The 19,437-nt window shown below is 43.0% G+C and overlaps 2 protein-coding genes across 17 annotated transcripts in view; one reads left to right on the forward strand and one right to left on the reverse strand.

Annotated features, from left to right (window-relative positions):
- Positions 1-4,811: 4,811 nt before the first annotated feature.
- LOC139333199 (uncharacterized) lies at positions 4,812-6,116 on the forward strand. The gene has a single exon (XM_070965493.1). It carries the CDS (start codon positions 4,812-4,814, stop codon positions 5,937-5,939), a length of 1,128 nt encoding a protein of 375 aa, XP_070821594.1. The 3' UTR covers positions 5,940-6,116.
- A 368-nt stretch (positions 6,117-6,484) lies between these two features.
- The window catches only part of kcnt1b (potassium sodium-activated channel subfamily T member 1b), a 67,993-nt gene continuing 55,040 nt past the window's right edge, over positions 6,485-19,437 (reverse strand). For 5 of the 16 annotated variants that reach the window (XM_070963523.1, XM_070963521.1, XM_070963529.1 and 2 more), the window contains 11 exons: positions 18,798-18,932; positions 18,335-18,446; positions 17,295-17,396; positions 16,891-16,974; positions 16,678-16,806; positions 16,056-16,076; positions 15,497-15,794; positions 13,637-13,699; positions 13,327-13,377; positions 9,762-9,846; positions 6,485-9,594 (listed from right to left, as the gene is read on the reverse strand). In XM_070963523.1, the coding sequence (XP_070819624.1) occupies positions 9,474-9,594; positions 9,762-9,846; positions 13,327-13,377; positions 13,637-13,699; positions 15,497-15,794; positions 16,056-16,076; positions 16,678-16,806; positions 16,891-16,974; positions 17,295-17,396; positions 18,335-18,446; positions 18,798-18,932 (1,201 nt within the window). In that variant the 3' untranslated portion in view covers positions 6,485-9,473. Of the gene's footprint in view, positions 9,595-9,761; positions 9,847-13,318; positions 13,378-13,636; positions 13,700-15,496; positions 15,795-16,055; positions 16,077-16,677; positions 16,807-16,890; positions 16,975-17,294; positions 17,397-18,334; positions 18,447-18,797; positions 18,933-19,437 lie in introns of all 16 variants that reach the window. The other 11 variants (XM_070963522.1, XM_070963526.1, XM_070963533.1 and 8 more) reach the window with 9 other exon arrangements.

Below are 19,437 nucleotides of genomic sequence, written 5' to 3' on the forward strand. Positions count from 1 at the left end.
TTCTTTTCCCATGGCTTGATTTGTCCATTTGTGAGACTCACTGTTTATTTTCTTTTGCTAGTTTTATGACACCGCACTGATTTGAATCTTAACAAAAATGTGTTTTTTCACACGAGGCGACGCTGCTTCCTTTCACTGCAACGTCATTTACGATGGTAGATGAAGAGTCTTATGTTCTTGGTGTTTAAAGGTCCCCTGTGTAAGGTTTAGAGGGTCTATAGGCAGAAATGGAATATAATACTGTGTTTAATCACATGAAAATAAGAATTCTATCACTTAGAACAAGCTCTTTATATCTAGCTGTAGTATATTTGATGCTATCATAAGTAGAATTCACAGAGATTGTAACACGTGGTATTGAAAAGCTACTGAAGTATCTACTTTTCACAACCTCAGTCATCCAACGTGACACTGGTTTCTAATCTAAGTGATCTAAGCAGTGAAAACCTCTCCAGGCCTCCCCTGGTGCTGCTAACCATCTCACACTCCACCACCCAGCTGGAACAGCGGCCTCACTGCCTAAATGCCAACGCTCATAACCATGGCAGCCTGTGGTCTGCCATAGTAACAGTGTTTCTTCTTCACACCTGCTGACCACCAGATCATCAGACCTGATCAACTGTCACTCCAGACCTGCATCCTGGGTTGATCAGATCGGTCGCCATGAAGGGTGAGTGCATGTGTTTGCTGCTCAAACGATTAGATGCTGCAGTCACAGCTGATCTGATTCCTCTGTACATCCACAGCTGCTGCTGCTGCTGCTGCTCTGGCTTTGCTGCTGGTCAATGTGCGCTTGAGCCACTCGTGTTACGGAGAGGGACAGTTTTTATTCTGCCTGGACATACCGACAGGTGAGGACTGGAAAATTTGACTGGAAATGGTACATGAGAGTAGAAGCTGAATTTGAAAGACAAATGTAGTTTTTATGGAGTTCTGTTTTTTTTTACCAGGATATGCTTTATTGCAGAGTGTTGTTGTACTCAAAAAGAATTAAAAATACTGTGAGTACAGGTAGCCAAGTTTACAAAGTGAGAGACATAATAGTAAGCAAAGTTGAAATAAGAAAAAAAGCGCGAGCGGGGGGGGGGGGGGGGGGACAGACTCTTTAATGGCAGAAAAGCTCTCTCTTATTGACCTCCATGGACTGAAAGTTGGTGCGTGTCTGAACATGTTCATCACACATGAAGGAGGTCAGAAAAATTTCAGGCTAGTGATGGTGCATTACACAACATTACCACTAGATGGCAGCACAAGCAGGACTTTGAAATTGCTGAATCAACACGAGATACAGGCGTATCATATTTGCTCTGAATGCAGCTGTTTCCAGTGTTGCAGTCCACTTCTTCTGTTCCGCTCTCAGATGCACTCACACCTCCATGTGCTTCTGATACTCTGCTCTCAGCCTTCCTGCCTGGTTATTCGTCTCTGTTCATGATTTTGAGGGGTGTCGGGGAGATCAACTCCACCGTGTTTCGCAGCAACAACCTCACCTCTGTGACCAGGCTCAGGATCGAGAATGCAGGAGTCACTGGAGTCGCTGAAGGAGCGTTCAGCTCTTTCCAGAACCTCACAAATCTCAGTCTGAACCAGAACTTGCTGACAGAGATGAACCCAAACTGGTTGGGTCGTCCTGATGTGCTGAGCGAGCTCAGCCTGACAGGAAACCACATGGAAGCTGTGGAGGAGTTCATGCTCAGCGGCCTCGTCCGCCTCAGGAGGCTCATCCTGAGTAAGAACAGGATCAGAACAGTTGATCCAAACAGTTTCAGCTCCCAGACCGTCCTGGCTGAGTTGGACCTGTCTGAGAATAGGCTGACTCGGGTGTCGCCTCAGGTCTTCAGGTCTCTCAGGTCCACCAGATTCAGACTTGATGGGAACCCCTGGGACTGTTCCTGCGGCGCTGAAGACTTTGTTGACTTCCTCAAAGGTTTGTGAAATATGAGACAAGTCTTGTGTTTGAAGAGCTTTTGGAAAGCCTAAAGCTGCTTCTCTCCTCAGATCTGCAGAACAGGTCTCTGCTGGACCGACAGGTGGAGGTGACCTGTGACAGTCCTCCATCTCTGAGGGGTCGACCTGTGTGGAACGTGTCAGTGTGCGCGACGCCACTTCCACCATCAGCGACACAAACCATCCTACCCAAACCCTCTGATCTCTTCACAACAGTCCCACCATCTGCTGGTACGTCTGCTCCTTCTGCTCCCAGTTCTGATATATGAGATTCTTCACCATTAAAATCAGGATATTTGCTCATATTTGTTCCCCAAAAGTTGTGACAACACCTTCATCACGGCTGACATCAAAGACAGAAACCTCAGTCCAACCCAAACCCACTGATGCTCCTTTAATTAGCTCCTCACACACAGGTGCACGCCGTTCTTCTTCATGTCATTTTCTTTTCTACTGGAGTCACATTAAATTTGCGCTCAGGGTTTTTGTTGTTGTCTCTAGCAACCGCTCCAGCACGGTCAACATCAGAGATGAGCAGCTCAGTTCAGCCCAGACCCACTGATGTCCTCACAGTGACCACTGCACCTGCTGTAAAGACATTCGGTACATTCGGTTCTTCCCATCTCAGTTTGCTTCATATTTCATTTTGTCCAACGATAGAATGAGACTATCGTGAGAGACAATCAGGGACAGGCCTGTGTTGATATCTGCCGTCTGGCTGAGAGTCGACGCTCCTTCACAGCATGTCCAGTTTTGTGCTCACACATTCATTATGTGTTAATATTAAACCTCTGATAATCAGGACACACAGACTGACAGACTAATCTCACCTGACCTCACCTTCGATAGAGGGACAGATCGGATGTGATGTTTTGACTCTTTTTCCAATAGTTTGTCATCATGTTTCAACTTTTTTCGTATACTGTAACGTCTGAGTCCAAATTTAGTATTTATTTGGAATTCCCTCGACAGATCTGTGAGTAGCCTGTCACACCTTTCCCCATAAATGATGACATAATTGTCATAAAGCCAGTCATTGCTGAAACCCACGGTACCGGTCTGCACAGAGAGACTGAACAAAAAAATATTTTATTGGTCATCAGAGTCTGAAAGATGTTTGATTTTAAAAATGCATCCGCCTGTGCTTCTGTGCACATGTCAAACCGCTTGTCTCGGTCACGTGATACGGTAGTAAAACAGTAACTCCACAAGCTAGCAAAAATGAGTAAAAAAAAAAAAAAAAGAAAGAAAGAAACGAATTTGGAGAGCTTCTTCGGAAAGGGGGTAAGGCCAAATGATGAGACAGAAGAGGAAGAACCTACAACTTCCAAGAAAAAGAAAGCTGCATTTAAGAGACAATATCAGCAGTCCTACTTAAAATACGGGTTATCGCCTCAGGTGATTGTCACGCACTAAACCCGCTCTGCGTAATATGTGACGACAGGCTCGCTAATGAGGCAATGAAGCCTTTTCGTTGAAGAGAAACAAGCGCAGGGCTCCCACTAATTACAACCACTGCATTCAGGGTAATGCTGAGTTGTATTTTTAATAATTTGTTTTTATCCGTTTCTGTGTCGGTCGTCAAATTATTGCTTTACGTGAATCCGGTCCGTGGCGCAAAAAAGGTTGCGGACCGCAGCTCTTTCACATACACACCCACTCTGAGTCAGCCTGACCTGTTGATGCTATTTCTCCTGCAGATGGCGCCACAGACAGCAACATAATTAATTCAACCATAACTCAGCGGTGTGTGTGACCATCAAAGTTCATCGTTGTGCAGAGCTGTAGCTCTCAGTCAGAAGTCGGGCAGCCAATCAGATTGTCTCTAACTCTGTGTATATTAATGCTGATCTGGTGCACAAATTTTAAAAAGTTAATTATTTTTGGTTTGCACATCATAGAAAGTAATTAAGTACATTTACTCAAACTGTATTTACTTACTGTACTGAAGTATGCTTTTGAGGTACATTTTCTACTTATACTACTTTGGTATGCTACTACGGTTCAGAGGCCACTCCACAATATTTTTTTTTTTTTTTTGATAATTTGATTTATTTGCTACTTTTCAGATTTAGTTTAACAAGGAAAAACATAATCAACAAATAAATCCTCATGTAACATTATAGAATGAAGTAAAACTTTATTGATCTCACAAGGGAAATTTACAGGTTAACCAGCAGATAAACTATATAAGGTAGTTAAACCACCCGTACTGGCTTTACAGTAAAGGGATGACATCACATTAATGCCTCAATAATTATAACCCAATAATATAATTGACATCACTCTGAAACATGTCGCATAATGATGCTGATTCTTTTGTACTTAAGTAAAATCTGAAATGCATGAAATTTACTTTTAACAGAGTATTTCTACAATGTGATGTTGCTACTTCTGCTTAAAGTCAGAGTACTTCTTCCAAATCTGCTTGTTTCCTGTAGAAACTTATATGACATCACTTCCATCAGTGACAGAGATCTCAGTCCATCTTAAGCCCTCTGACCTGCCCACATATACTCTATCTACACCCACTGGAATGACCGGTACGCCTGCGTCTTCTCATCTTTGGATATTTGAACGTCTTAATCTGTGCCTCATATGTGTCTTATTCCCTCTAGAAAGTTGTGTGACATCACGACCATCGACAGGCACAAGTGCTGTCTGCACACTCGTGCTTGTGATCGGTATGTTTAGCTTCGCTTTTGCTGGTTTCTGTTTGCCTGTACTTAAAAAAACATCATCAATGGATGAAAATAATCTCCTCTCGAACAACTCGCTCCTGTGCAGTGGTCCTGTCTTTTCTCCTGTTGGTGGTGTTTCTCCTGGTGGTGCTGCATAGGAGGACATGCAGTACCAAAGCTGTGATGCCTGGATGTCCAAAAGAAAACAGAAATGAGCTGAAAGAAGAGGACGGCAGCAGATCCAGTCATGCTGCGTCTCCAGGACACTCTGAGACAAGAGGAAACAGTCACCAGGACTCAGAGATGGGATGGAGGGGATCGTTTACTGGAGTCAGAGCAAAGTCGGCTAATGCTGTTCTCTTTACATCTCCTTTTTGTGCACCTGTGAAAGATCAATTGACTTTACAAACTGAGACAGGGGCTCAATCGAAAGACACAGAAAAACAAGCTGATGGACGGCAAAGACTGGGGAGTGAGACTGAAGTAGATGGAGGATTTGAGACAGAAAATCTAACAAAAACCACTGAAGTGAATGCTAAACAAGCTGCTGAGGGCAGAAATCTGGATACAGAGCTCCAGTGTGTGTCTGTGAACACTGACACTGTACCTTATCTGAGCATCGGTACGAACCAGAGTAAACCTGATGATTTCAGCAAACAGTCCTCTGATGATCCGCATCAAAGATCACAGACCGCAAAAGTTATGGGGAGGATCTCCACCTGGCCTCCGACTGCAAGTCAGTGGCAGGCAAGATGTAATATGATGAAGGAGGAGGAGGAGGAGCGGTCTGACAGCTTCACGGTGAAGAAAGTGTTAAACAAAGTGGAGCATCCTTCTGATGGAGATGAAATTGAGAAAAATCAAATGGAAGATCCCCTAAAAACAGCTCAGACGAACGTGGGACAGTCTCAGTCCTCAAACACAAAGGACAAGACCACCGTGATCATTGAGGCCCATGACATGAAGCAAGAGAAGATGATCCAGGACCCTGCCACGGTGAGACAGACAATCAGGAAAAAACAGGAAAGACTTGATCAAACTCCAGACCTGAAACCTGCAAGAAGTCCTGCAGAAAAGAATAAGAGCAGCGACAAGACAGAACCAAAGCGAGCTGTGATGAGCAGACAGCCGGCAGAAAACAGAAGCTCTGGCTCAAAGGCTCCCTCTGATGGCGCCTCACCAGATGACGAAACGCTGCTGTCCGGCAATGAGTACGCCTTCATGGACCTGCTGCACGAGGTCGTGCAGAACAATGGCCGCTGGACCAGAGAGAGGTGGAAGCAGACACATGTCAACAAGCAGCGGCGTTAGGATGGAGGAACCACACTGTAAAATCATTAAAAGTCTGACTGCAAAAGTTGCAAATTAAAACCACAAGAAGTCATTTTTACGCGTAAATTTGTGTTTGAATTAAATAAATAAGATACAGCTAATTTATTAGTAGGAAATAGAGGTGCTGGTTGGTGGATTTTGGTACTTTTGGACAGAGCTAGGCTAGCTGTTTCCCCCTGTTTCTAGTCTTTATGCTAAGCTAAGCTAACTGTCCTTCATATTTACCATACATATTTAAGAGTGGTATCAATCTTCTCATCTAACTCTCAGCAAGAAAGCCAGTTTAAAGTGTATTTCTCAAAATTTCACCTTACTTTCCCTCAAGCAAGTTATCTATTTGACCTCCTGCTCTAGTTTAAATTGAATCTTTGTCTGTAATTGTATATAAATATTGATAAAGTCAATATTAGCACTCTAATGAAAGGAACTCTGATGAAATGGTTAAATTACATATTTATGTACACGTGATTGTCATCATATTCATCAAGTCATCGTTTGAAGGTGTGAGAACAAATAAAAAGGTCTTTTCATTCATCTTATCTGGCTGCATGCAGCATTTATTTATTCATATTTTATATGTGGAGAAGTACACTCGCTTCTCATAAGAAATAGTACAAAATGGATCAACCCCTTTTTGACAATGACTTAAAAACATAAAAGTGGAGGTAAACAGAATACAGAGGCTTGTTGATAACACCTAGACAACATGCATGTTCCATTCATATAAATACATAGTATCAAATAATGGCTCCAACTTGCAAGCAGTTGATTTGATTATGGGTTTCTCTAGCATTGGGACATCACACTAAATGTCCTGCTAAATGTACAAAATTATCGTTCTTGGCAAGCTTGTATATCAAAACATGCTTTTTAGTGTTTACATGCCCTTGTGTTACTGTAAGTATGGACAGTAGGAGATCGGAAGTGAACGTGTATGATTTCATAGAAGTGAAGACCTCAGATGATGTCATGTGAATGGATCTGAACACTGATCGTGTCCTCCTCCATCGTGGTCGCTCACGCCTTCACTCCTCAGCTCTCTTGCCCTGTAAACTGACACCTCTGAGGGGCCACTCAGCAAAGATCAACAGTACGTCTCAACGGGACTCTTCACAAAATGCAGACAGTGTCACACATAAAAAAAGCTTATGCTGATTGCTCAAAACAAACAAAGATCTCAGAGACAAAACAATCCTTCAGAGGTCACTTCATCGTCATCACTAATCACTTCATATTTCTCTCACAGCAAGAATGGCACTCGATCAAAATACGCTTTCCAGACGTCGGCAAGGACATGCACAACATGTTACTGCATGTTTGACTGTCTTTGCTTCACGAGAATGGTTGAATACTGTCCACTGCAGATTCAGATTAAAGGGTCATGCTCTTATGCTCTAGACGTCCCCGCAGAGCTTTAGTGCAAAAATAGTTCAAGTCCTCTTTCACTTCACACACAGAGGAGACGGAAACAGAAGAACAGAGTGGCAAACAATGAATGGAGGAAGTTGCTATTTACAGTGAACACACTGCTGAGGAATGATAAACCAAGAGTAAATACTGCACACTGACACCGCCTTATATACACAAGGTGTGGCCTGTACAAGAGAGGAGCGCTTCATTTTCAGCTCGGGTACGTCCAATAGAGATTCAGGAACAGACGTGACTGTCGCAGGCTGTGCAAAGTTGACAAGATGAAATAAAAAAACAACAACTAGTTGGATTTTTGAATCAAAGAAATTTGATAATGACACATCGGCCAATATTAGTTTTTTAATATTTCTGATTAGGACACCTTTAAGTAATAGTTCAACACTTTGGAAAATATGTTTATTCGCCTTCTTACTGAGAATAACATGAGATTGATTCCACTCTCATGTCTGTCAATAATGAAGCCGCAGCCTGGAGAGACTATTAGCTTAGCATAGCATAAACCGTGAAAGCAGGTAGACTGGTTTGCCCCAAAACTCACTCAGTAACACTTTAAAGTTTGTTTAATCCATTTTAGAGGCGCTGCTAGCCGTTTCCCCCCTACTTCTATTAGCTTAGCCCTTATGCTAAGCTACGCTAATCGCCTGCTTACTCTAGCTTCATTCATTTGGTGTCAAGCTTCTCATCCAATGCTCTGAAAGCGAGTGTGAGTGCATTTGCCAAACTTTCAAACTATTCCTTTAAATCTATGAGTTGTGACAAAGACGACCACCACCACGACTACAAACGACATAAAACAAGATTATGTTTAAGTTTAGCTAAAAAAAAAATAAAAAAAATTGACTGATACATAAGAATGCAGCTTATGCCAACTGAGAAATCAGAAATACAGTAAATTATACTGAGTTATAATAAATATTACTTTAAATATGCACATTAAATTAAGTTTTAATTAGAATAGCCACCATGACTATTTCATCTTTTATATTAATTTAGCCTTCATTTATGGATTCTTTCTTCAGTGTTTGTGAACATGTTGTTACGTATTGACTGGCACATCTTTGACGAGGTAAAAAATTAGCTGATAAAATCAAAAAGAAAACTAATTAACACTGATATCTCAAAACAGAGAGAATGGCACATAATGTACAAATCATTTGGAAGAAATTTACAAAGCAAGAGAGTAAACAAAAGAATGGCACATGCACTAGATTTGGGACCCCTAAAATAGTGAAAGAAATCAACAATATTCTCTCTTTAACATAATGAATATCACAACAAAGAGAGAAATGCAGATTATTCTAACACGGCCGATAAAAGTGCCACTACGGTGTGTATATTCACAGATGACAGTCTGTCGTAAAAAAGTTTGTGCTCATAAAGAAAATGTAAATCCGTCTGATTAGAAAGAGACAAAAACCAAACAGACATCTGTAATAAATTAAGAAAAGTGCACATGTACTGTAATTTCATGGCAAATGCTTGAATTGCTAGAAATTCAAAGCATTTCCTCGTAGAAAAACAGGGCCGTTAAGATGTGGAGGAGGGTGGAGTTGCCCCGAGGATTCGGTTCAGTTTAGGTAGCAACAGGCGTAGAGGAAGTCGGCCTGAGTCATGGCACGAGGGCAACTTCACCCTGAGTGAAATGATGAGTTGATATCCTGTACAGTATGTGCAGAGAGACCCCCCTTTGGCTGTCCGAAGACCTCTCACGACATCCTTCAAATCTCTCAGTCCTTTGGCTGGAGGGAGGGGGCCAGTTCTGGTGCCTGGCTCTCGGGTTCAGCTTGTTTTTTCCGAGGGTGACACATGTTAGTACTGCAGGTGCACGAGGGGGAGTCGGGGTCGATGACGAGGCACTCTTCATGCATCCTCCTGTAGCAGCTCAGTGGGGAAACAGCAGCTCTCTCTCTATCAGGGTCATGGGTTGATTATTTCTGGTCTGAGAGACTCATAATGCACATTCACGGGGGACTGCCGCTCTCGGCCCAAGACCAGCCTTCATCTGTGTGAGACAAACGAGCCCCATCGGCCCAGGCGGGGCTTGGAGGTTAAGGGTCAGGGTGTCGAGGACTGAGGGGGGTTTCAGAGGTGAGTCTCGTCCCTCGTCTCTGTGCCGAACTCCTGCTGGTTCCTGGTGGTGCGGGCCTGCCCCACCTGCGAGTCCTCTGGCATATGTGCCAGTGGGTCGGACCTGATAATGTACCTGTAAAGACAAAGCCAGCATTATCTGCCATCATGGAGCACTAAGAGGGTGACAGTTTACTCTAAATGTTTAAATGTGGATCAGTTTAATGGCAGCAGCGTTAATGTTGCTGCTGCTGTCAAACTGGACACAACACAGCGGGGCATCTCCTTTGCTCTGGTTCTTACACGATGTCGTTGAGCTCCAGCATGGTGTCCGGAGGAGGATTGATGAGGACGTAGGACAGCGTGTTCTGGTGGTCATTCATCTCGTCTGGAAAAAGAGACAGAAGAGACGTTCAGAGCGCCGCCGCAGCCCTCCCTCATCCTCCTCCATTTTACAGTACGTCAGCCAGGTAATGAGCCCTTCTAACCACTGAAAATATGAGCCTCCCTTGTTTTTAACCTTTCGGTGAGGACAAAGGCAAAGTTACCCACGTACAGCATCATAGCAAGTGCAGGGAGAGCTATGGAGACGCTCTTCTCCCACCAGTAGAGGAATTTAATACAATGTTTTTAAGGAATTTACAGACACAGTATTTTGACTGGAGCCTGATTGAAGCCAATACTGGTGTCAATATTTAAAAATTAGTATCTGCTGATCTATTGTTGTCACTTAGATTTTAATTTTCTTTTTTCCAATTTCAATTAGTACCCATTACCCATATACTGAGCAGGGCTGTTTACAGCTAGTGCTCTCTGGTGGGCAAACTGTGTAAAGACAACCTCAAACTACCAAACCATCAAATCACTGCAGAAGCATTTTAATAAATTCATTTATTGTTTTAACTATAGATTTTGGGATGAATTCATTTATTCATAAATATGTTTTTTGTTCAACTAAATCTAAAAAAGTCTTATTAAAAAGTTTTATTTGTTGTTTAAATCTTTTACCTAATACAAAATAAATTACTTAATTTACTCTTGGCAGAACTTTTTCAGCCATAATTAGTCAACTGTAAATTGTTTCTGCATTAGCTGTTTATCATGTAAACAACAAATAACAGCTGTAACAGGACTCTTTCATTGCTTCCACAGCGTAGTTAAGCTGACCATGAAAGCAGTTTTGCACTGTGGAGCTCTTATATTTTATGAAGAATCAATAAGAAGTTTAACATTACATCTCCAGATGAGTTATATCTGTGTGTGCGGATGTGTGTGTGTTATATATATATATGTGTGTGTGTGTGTGTGTGTGTGTGTGTGTGTGTGTGTGTGTGTGAGAGAGTGCTCTCTGGCGGTGGCTCCTACTTGCGTGGTGGACAGAGGAAGGGGAAAGGAGGGCACATGTGTCTCCTCCATGACAACCCACCTGCTTGTGGCCCTTTATAAAGCCAGGCGGGGTGCAAGAGAGAGAAGGGCTAACCGTTACTGACAGGGCACTTTGTGGAACAAGGGGAGGCCCATGCTGCCCGCTGACTCAAACAGCACCCCCATGCGCAGCTTCAGAACGGAGCCAGCATGCAGACAGCGTCCGCGGCTACGCCACAAATCGATCTCCATCGCATTCCTTTTTTTTTTTTTTTTTTCTCCTGTGCATTCCACACTGGACCAGCAGGCTTGGTAAGGCGGCAGGCTGCCATGCCAACGGACGACACTCAGCCCCCACAACCCACCAAGAGTGGCATGTGACACACCCCACAGACACACGGGACATGCTCCAGCATCCGTCACACTGGACCAAACGCAGAGCGACTCAAACCAAACTGAGAGCGAAGCAGAACACATTGGGAGTGTGAGAGTGGAAGAGGTCACCATGCTGCTGCTGCTGCCGCTGCTGGACCACCACATATTCTACAAAACTAGAAAAAAAGTCCCCTCTAAGTGGAGAGAGAAAAGACGCAGGATTTATATGAATCAATTTGTGGTCCCCTCTCATCCACCCTACTATAGACTACTCAGTGTATTAAATATGGATTATACCATGGCCACAGATGAGTGTTTGACTCATTTCTGATTCATAGACAGTTGGGAAAAAAGAAACCTTACACATACATAAACAATTCACTGAGTTCAGCGCTGTGTGTTTACTGTTGTGGCTCTGTAGTCCAGCACAATCCAGCAGTTGCTTTTTTATACTGCTCAATTTAAACACAGTGCCAAGGGCAGAGGCTTGCGTATGGACTTGGGAGGACAAAATTGTCCCTGCCAATATTTAAGCAAACTCGTTCGCATTATCTTTGGAGTGAAGTCATATTAGATCATTCCGATGTGCCCTCCCAGAGGCTACGTGACTATTGCTTAGCTGCTGTTTCAGAGCGCAGACAGAGAGACACACAGAGCCTCCGCCTGCTGATTTGGACAGAGAATTAATTTAAAACATATCTAGCTCTCTGCTCGTGCTACGTCCTTATGGGAGCTTTGATTAATACATGTATGCTTTGATTTGAAACAGCAGTCTCAGGGCTCGTGTCCATATAGCGTTTTTCTCTCTCACTGCACACGCACCCCATCCCATCGCTTTTCTGCCGCAGAGACATGGAAACACGCCCGCACATTACCAGACTGAAGCAAAAAAAAAAAAACCCTCAAACAAGCAACAAATAAAGATGGTCCAGACTTCAGTCAGTAGTGTATAAAAATAAGAACAATCCCTGCACTGTCGACCGAATGTTGAATCTTGTACTCTCTTCATCGACGTCTGTCCTCGTCAAGCTGATTCTAAATGCGTTGAATATTTAATGTTAGAAATTAATATTACATTCAATATATTGGCAGCTACTCAACACTAGTTGAGCCACTTGAGGTGGCAAAAGCTGCAGGTTTCAGCCATTTATCCACTATTTGCTACTCATTCACACTCTGCTCGCTCGCTATGCTAACAATTTTTCACCATTCTGCAGTCAGCCCATAGTGGCTGGTGGTTTTTTTTAGTAAAGATCAGCTTCAGTAATCCTGTTTGAATGTATATTCTCCTCCCAATCACTGCAGTGAGGTGGGAGGTTAAACCGCTGGTGGTCAGCAAAACAAGACTGTCAGCTGATTTAGGTTGTGCTTTAACTTCAAGCTGAAAGTCAGCACTTTGACACTGTGTTTTACTTCATAACCAACGTGCTGGAATACAGAGCCAGTGTTTTCCTGTCCTTCTCTAGTCCCTGACAGGTTACTCACCACTCCAAATCAGTGCACACGCTACAGTAAACTGCAGGCAACCATAACAACAGTACACTCGTAACGTCTAACGAGCAAAACAGACCAAATCATGCATTAAACTACAAACGAATGACAATTTAAACACCGCCTCTGCTTTTGCCTGTGGCTAAGTGGCCATGGTATAAGTGTGAAAATACACTTAGAGGGTTCCTGGTATATGAAAATGACACACAAGGCGGAGGTGAAGAACACATTTCCTCCACTGAGGTCTGCATTTTCCACACCAGAGCCCCTCTGATACATACTGTTCGTTACATTTTTACTCTACATCTAACCTTCCATCCACAGACATAATGCGTTCCGCTCCGCTCTTAAAGCCATACTCTGATGCCCTGCAGTACTCTAGCCATTTGGGACGTCACCTCACGGGAACACAATGCAGAAAAGACCAGACAGAGACAGACAGAGAGAGAGAGATATGAGAGTGAGAGAGAGAGAGAGAGAGAGAGAGAGAGAGAGGTAGGAGAGCGAGGTAGTGAAAGATTGGCTGCTGATCTACTGCTAAGTCTGGCAGGACGCGCACGCACACGCACACGCACACACACTTACACGCACACACACTCATGCAGTAAAGTTGTAGTACTGTGATCAACCAGCTAACCTGACGGCCTGGTCCCCTCTGTATACGGGTGCTCTGAAATGTCCTGCAACTCTAAGCAACGCATTCACTGTTAATGGCCTGATTGGGTCATTTAGAATTAACTGAAAACTTTAGATGAACCAAAAAAAGATCAAAGGGTGGGCAAAAAAAAACCAAAAACCACACATCGTCTAAAAATGGATATATCTAGCTCTGTGGGTAAATTCAGTGCACTTATCTTCAATGGATGCTGGTGAAAGGACAGACTCCTTTCTCCACAAGATGGACCACTCACATGTTGTAAATGAGTTATAAACAGCACACAAATTACCTTGCAAATATCCTAGATTTACTCGATTCATGACATCGCTCGCAGTGAGATTAGAAACATCCTCTACAAGCCAAAGGAGGGAAGACAGAAGAGTCAGAGAGAGAAAGCAGGAGAGGAACAGAGGAGGGGGGAAAACAAGAAAAAAGAAAAAAATCAGGCAGGCAGCGAATGCATTTGCAGTTTCAAAAAGAACTCTGAAAAAAGGTGAGAGCGATGCAAAGAAGCCATGCATTAGTGTGTGCACAGAATCACTCCCAAATGTCACATGATCCTGTTGCAGTAATCCTCACTGACATTCATGGTTCATAAGAAGATCTTGAGCTTTTGGGGTTCTTCCTGAAACGTATTCAATCGACACGTTACATAATATTTAGCAGGCACAACACATCTGGAGCATGATTCTGCTTTTGTTTTGAAGCGTGAAGCTGGGAGGAGAGAAAGGGCTGAAGAACAAAAAGGAGAGAGGTGAGCAGGTAAAGAATGCAGGCAATTGCAGTCTGTGGTCAAATGCAATTGAGACGAGGTTTGGTGCTCCTGCATCCTCATGCGTGACGTGTTCACATCCACATGTTTGGTATGATCATGACTATGCAGGGGTGTATGTGTGTGTGTGTGTGTGTGTGTTATGGCACATGGAGAAAGAGTTTGATGAGTGTGAAACTGATGAGAAAAAATGAGGTTTTCTGAAGGTCAGTGATGAGGTGGTGTGATGTTAATGATCGGTGCCATCAAGACCCACAGCGCCAGGTCTTAATAGGTGATGAGATGAGAAAAGATGACTGGAACACAGATTTGAGTGCTTCAAACACAGCTTTTGTCACGGCTGAAATAATGTGAATGGCTGAGAGTGGGTAGAGCAAAAGGATCGCCTGAACTTTCCATGCTTTGTTCTGGTGAAAAGTAGCATCCTTACTTCTTTGATTTCATGTCATGATGGTTATTTTATGAGAAGTCTGGGATTTTTTGCTTAAATGAGTAATTGATTATTGAAATGGTTACCCTACTATGATGGCTCCTGCTGCTAAAAGAGAAGGATCTAGCCTGAACAACTGATGTAGATTAACTAATCGTCAGCCTGGAAGTTCAAACTAGATATACAAACCCTCAGCCGCTGCCCTTCCATGACTGTAACCATTACTGTAAAAAGGGATGCCACCAGTTATCTTCTAGTTTTTCTTCTACGTTTTCTTACTGTCTATCTGAGATTCTTGGGCTCTACCCACTGTTTAAAGGACCAGCGTGTGAGATTTGTATGAGCTTTTTATATCTACAGAGGGAGCAGGTCCTCATCCATGGAGTCCACCATGTTGCACCGCCATGTTTCTACAGTATCCCAGAGAGGACAAACACCATCTCTAGAGAGAGGCTTTGATGCTCATAGCAAGTTTCACGGCCAGCGTAGGGTCTCCTACACACTTGGAAAGGGAGGGGTGGGGCGAGGGATATTCAGTTGGTTGCAATCTATAACCTTACCACTAGATGTCACTAAATCCCACACACTGATCCTTTAATTCAGCCAGTTATTTCTGCCTCCAGAGCTGCTGTGGACTTAAAAAAAGTGTTTATAGAACTGAGACTCCAATCTGCAACAAACATTATAATGTGTATTATTATTCATTTTCAGGTACATTATGACTAATTATGATTAAATCATTATTAATTAAATAAAAATGTATAAAAAATAATTAAATAATTGTTAATAATCAGCTACACTGTGTTTAGTCTGGCTACACAATAAGTAATGTATAAATTACTGCACTGATTTACACGTTTATGTTTCCATACATCACCTTCTACAACACAAAGCAAACACAGGGACAGTCTATCACTTCTCCAACTATCATCAGCTGCTCCACTCACCGTATCCCACGGTGGGCAGGCCCAGGTGCTTCATGCGATTCTTCACCAGCTCAGACAGCTCCTGTCGCTCAGAGCGCCGGTACAGGTTGAGTCTCTGCTGTGAGATACGCTCCGCTCTGCTGGACGGTTTGGTGCTCTTCCTGCTCAGCCGCCGTGCCCACTGCATGCTCTTCTTCCTCAGCAGCGGGTGCTCCGACTGGTCGCTCGTGGTGGAGTTTCTGTGGGCCGTCTTCTCCTTCCAGGACTCTCCACGCTCGCGGTGCTCCATGCCCTGCTCCACGTTGATGGACACCTGAGACTGGAAGAGCAGGGCGCTGCTGTTAACGCTGTTAGTTTTGTTCCATTTGTGTAAAGAAATGCCTTTCCGTGTGACAATCAAGGCAAACTTCCATATTTAATGCTATTTTCAGAAGCCTGCATTACCAAGCCGTGATGGGTATGAACTTTACACATTAATAAATGCCAGAAAAATGCCAGCACGGTATTTTTCATCTTTAAGCAAAAGGTGGCAGCAGACTGAAACTTCCAGATGAAAAAAATAAGCACATGTGGATCTTACCTGTGCATAACTGTCCTTGCACTGAAACAAGAGAGGGACAAACAGACATCCAAACAAAAGAGATGCAATGAAAGATGGGGGCATCCAAAGCGAAACAAAATCATCTACAGCCTCAAGATTCAGCACATGAAATAGTAAATATGGTGGATTTACTATTTTATCGTTCACTGTTAAAATGCAGGGAAATTAACACTATGAGCCAAATATAAAATAAGCCTAAGTTTTATTTCAATAATCAAACTGGCTACTAAAATGGCCAGATGCAGGAAAAATTGTTGGGTTCAGGTAAAAAAATGTTAATTTCCTTCTTCTGCTTAGCATGAAACAAATAGAAGAGAGAAAAGCAGAAAGGAGCAAACAATGACTGAAGGAAAATAAGTTGTTGAGCATTAAAATGCAGCTAGTTAGGAAGATTAAAAACCAAAGAGAGGAAGGGAGAATGGAGAAAGAATGCAAAGCGAGGAAGGACGTCAGGAAAATCTGAAGAAGAAAGGAGTTGAGAAATGAGAAAGAATGAAAAAAACAGAGCCGAACCAGAGCTAGAGCCGAACCAGAAGTCAACGCTGGGACAAAACCCAAAACAAGGCCTCAGATCTGAAGAATCTGATCAAACTGAACTTGCCTCTGAGGTGGAGAACATGTGCGACTCGGTGCGGTAGATGCCTATGGGGATCTCAGCGCTGGAGGAACAAAGCTTCTGGAAGAGTCTGCCGTAAGTCCTGATCCACAGATCCTCTTCTGTTATCTTCATCTGACAATGACAATTAAGCAGACGCTGTAAGGCAATCGTTTACCAAAACTTACGAATCACTTGCTTTGCAATATGAACACTCACAGCACACAGGTACCCAGATCCAGGGGTGGTGTCCAGTCCAAGAAGAAGTCTCGCAATGGCAATCATATAGTCTTTAACAAACGACTGTTGAAACGCAGAATGAGAAATGATGGATAAACAGCTTATAAATGGGCAGTAAAATATACTTGAGATGTAAAAGTTCTTGTAGAGTTCACTCATAGCCATAAGCCTTGCAAAGTACCGGGCAAATCAATCCTATTTCATTATTAAAGAGACAATCAGAGGCTCCCTCACTGATTCAAACATAAGTCAGCATTGTTCATTACAGGCTCGGAATTACTTCCTTCCTCCTATAAAAAGCTAAGACTGAAATCATCATTTGAAATGTTAGCATGACATATACCCATAAGTTCAAAGGTACATGTCGGTCTTTGTGATCCCACCTGGTAAAGCAGCGTGTCCAACATGCTGATACTGAACACCCTGCCTGCAGCAAATGGCAGCCGGAACATGAAGGCCAAGTTGGAGCCCTTATCGCGCTCTATCTGGAGAGAGATAAACGCACAAACATTTGAGGAACAGTGCGAACTGATTTTCACATCTTACTTCCTCCTCTGTGTTTGCTGAACTGCTGCTCTTTTGCATCCATCTCCGAGAAGACGTGTGTGAAATTGAAATGGCTGGTTCGGCTTTCACCTCTGGAAACTTTAAAGTTAGTCAAGAGGCAAGTTTTTGAAAGCACGGTGCTTTCAAAACTCGAAGGTGAACGCTGTGACTGTGGGTAGGAGAGAACAAATGAATGAAGAGTCAGAAGGGAAAAAGCAACTATGATCAGGATTTCAGATACTACTAAAAGTCATGAACTCTTTATCAGATCCTCTGCACGATGATGGCCTCTGCCTCAATGCCTGCTGACTCCCACTCACTCACCACAGTCACACTGCTGCACATACCTGCACTGCTCAGGCTCTCACATAATATATAAATTACCACTGTCCATACTGTATACATCTGCCCTATAGAGTATTCATATTTACACTGCTGTCTGTGCTCTGCATGTCCCATCTACATATCCTACCTGTTCATTTCACTGTATATTTACACATGCATTTGCCTGCGGTAACTGCTGCACATCCTGTATATATCTTAGTGTATTAATTTCACTGTTCATACTTATCTTAGTATATGCATATATAACTTGCTGTTTTACATTTATTTATGTACAGAACTTTGCATTTTACTGCTTTTTGCTGTCCTGATTAGATGCTAAAGTGCACTCCATTGTCTAAGTACTTGTGCTCAATGACACTGACAAAGTGCCATTACAAAATTGAATCTAATCTAATGCCTTTTTGTGCATATGCACATGCATATGTATCCCTGCTACAGACGTCCTCCTTTGAAATCATGGATGGATCATAAGAGTTTCAGTCATCTTCAGACAGAAAACAGTGAAAGACTCTTTTGGTTGTCATCAACTCACCTTCTCCAGTTTGGAGAGAGCGAGCGAGTAGCAGTCCTTGGCTCTGAACTGCATGAACCTCATGTTGGATGGGTGTGTGAGTTCGGTGATGATGCTGAGACTGGGGAACAACCTGAGTGAGGCAAAGGGGGGGGGGGGGGGGGTATGGGTAGAGGAGAGATGAAATGCTTTGTGCTGAGGGGAAGACCCAGCGTGGCAGTGACAAATGCTTTTAATTTTGGTTGTTAAATAAAAGAGTAGTTTCAGAGGTCAGGCAACTGTAGTTTGTCTTTGAGATGAACTCATTCATTATTCTGGCAATATCGGAACAATACGGATTTATTCCTCAGCTTCTCATTGAGAGCAGATGAAAACATTAATCAGGTGCACATTTGATCCAAAACCTGAAGCTCCAAGCTCAAACAAGAAGAACCATGATGGTAGGAGGCGTTTGCTGCATACTGAAATGCTCTCTCTGGGTTACCTGAACATAGTCTGGACGTTGACGATGGTCTTGGCGTCTGCCATGTAGTCCTCCTCAGCGCTCATGGTGCTCTCCTTGTCCACAACCACCAAGTTGTCGGCGTAGATGATCCCACACTGGAGCAAGTTGTCCAAGCTGGTTCATTCACAAACCAACAGTGTTTATTACTTCGTGATGTGTGAAGAAACATTGATAAATCTGTAATGTTCAACGCATTCCATCAATTATTCCAGTGTACACACGCAAAACTGGATAAGCTACTTCTATTTTAGTTTCCAGTGATTCCTACAACTGGTCTGCTTGAGAGGAACAAGAGCAAGTTGCAGCTGCTCTTTATAAACTCATGCTTATGTTTTAACCATATCTAGTGTTCACTAAGTAATCCCTCACTGATGTCTTAACTAGGCTCTCCTAAGATTTAAAGATGCAACCTGATTTTGTAAACCACTAGATTGAAACTAGCCAGCAGTTACTACACAAATCTAATGATGGACTTACAAACAGCCTGTGCAACCAAATCCAGGCGTGTGCTGATTGCATGAAGTCACTGCCTCTCTGGCTCATAATGACGTTCATGCTGTATCATTTTTGAACATAACTGTAAAGCTTGAGGCTAGATAGCACTTCTTTTTTGATCCGC

This window comes from Chaetodon trifascialis, chromosome 6, assembly GCF_039877785.1.
Source record: "Chaetodon trifascialis isolate fChaTrf1 chromosome 6, fChaTrf1.hap1, whole genome shotgun sequence".
Lineage (NCBI taxonomy): Eukaryota > Metazoa > Chordata > Actinopteri > Chaetodontiformes > Chaetodontidae > Chaetodon > Chaetodon trifascialis.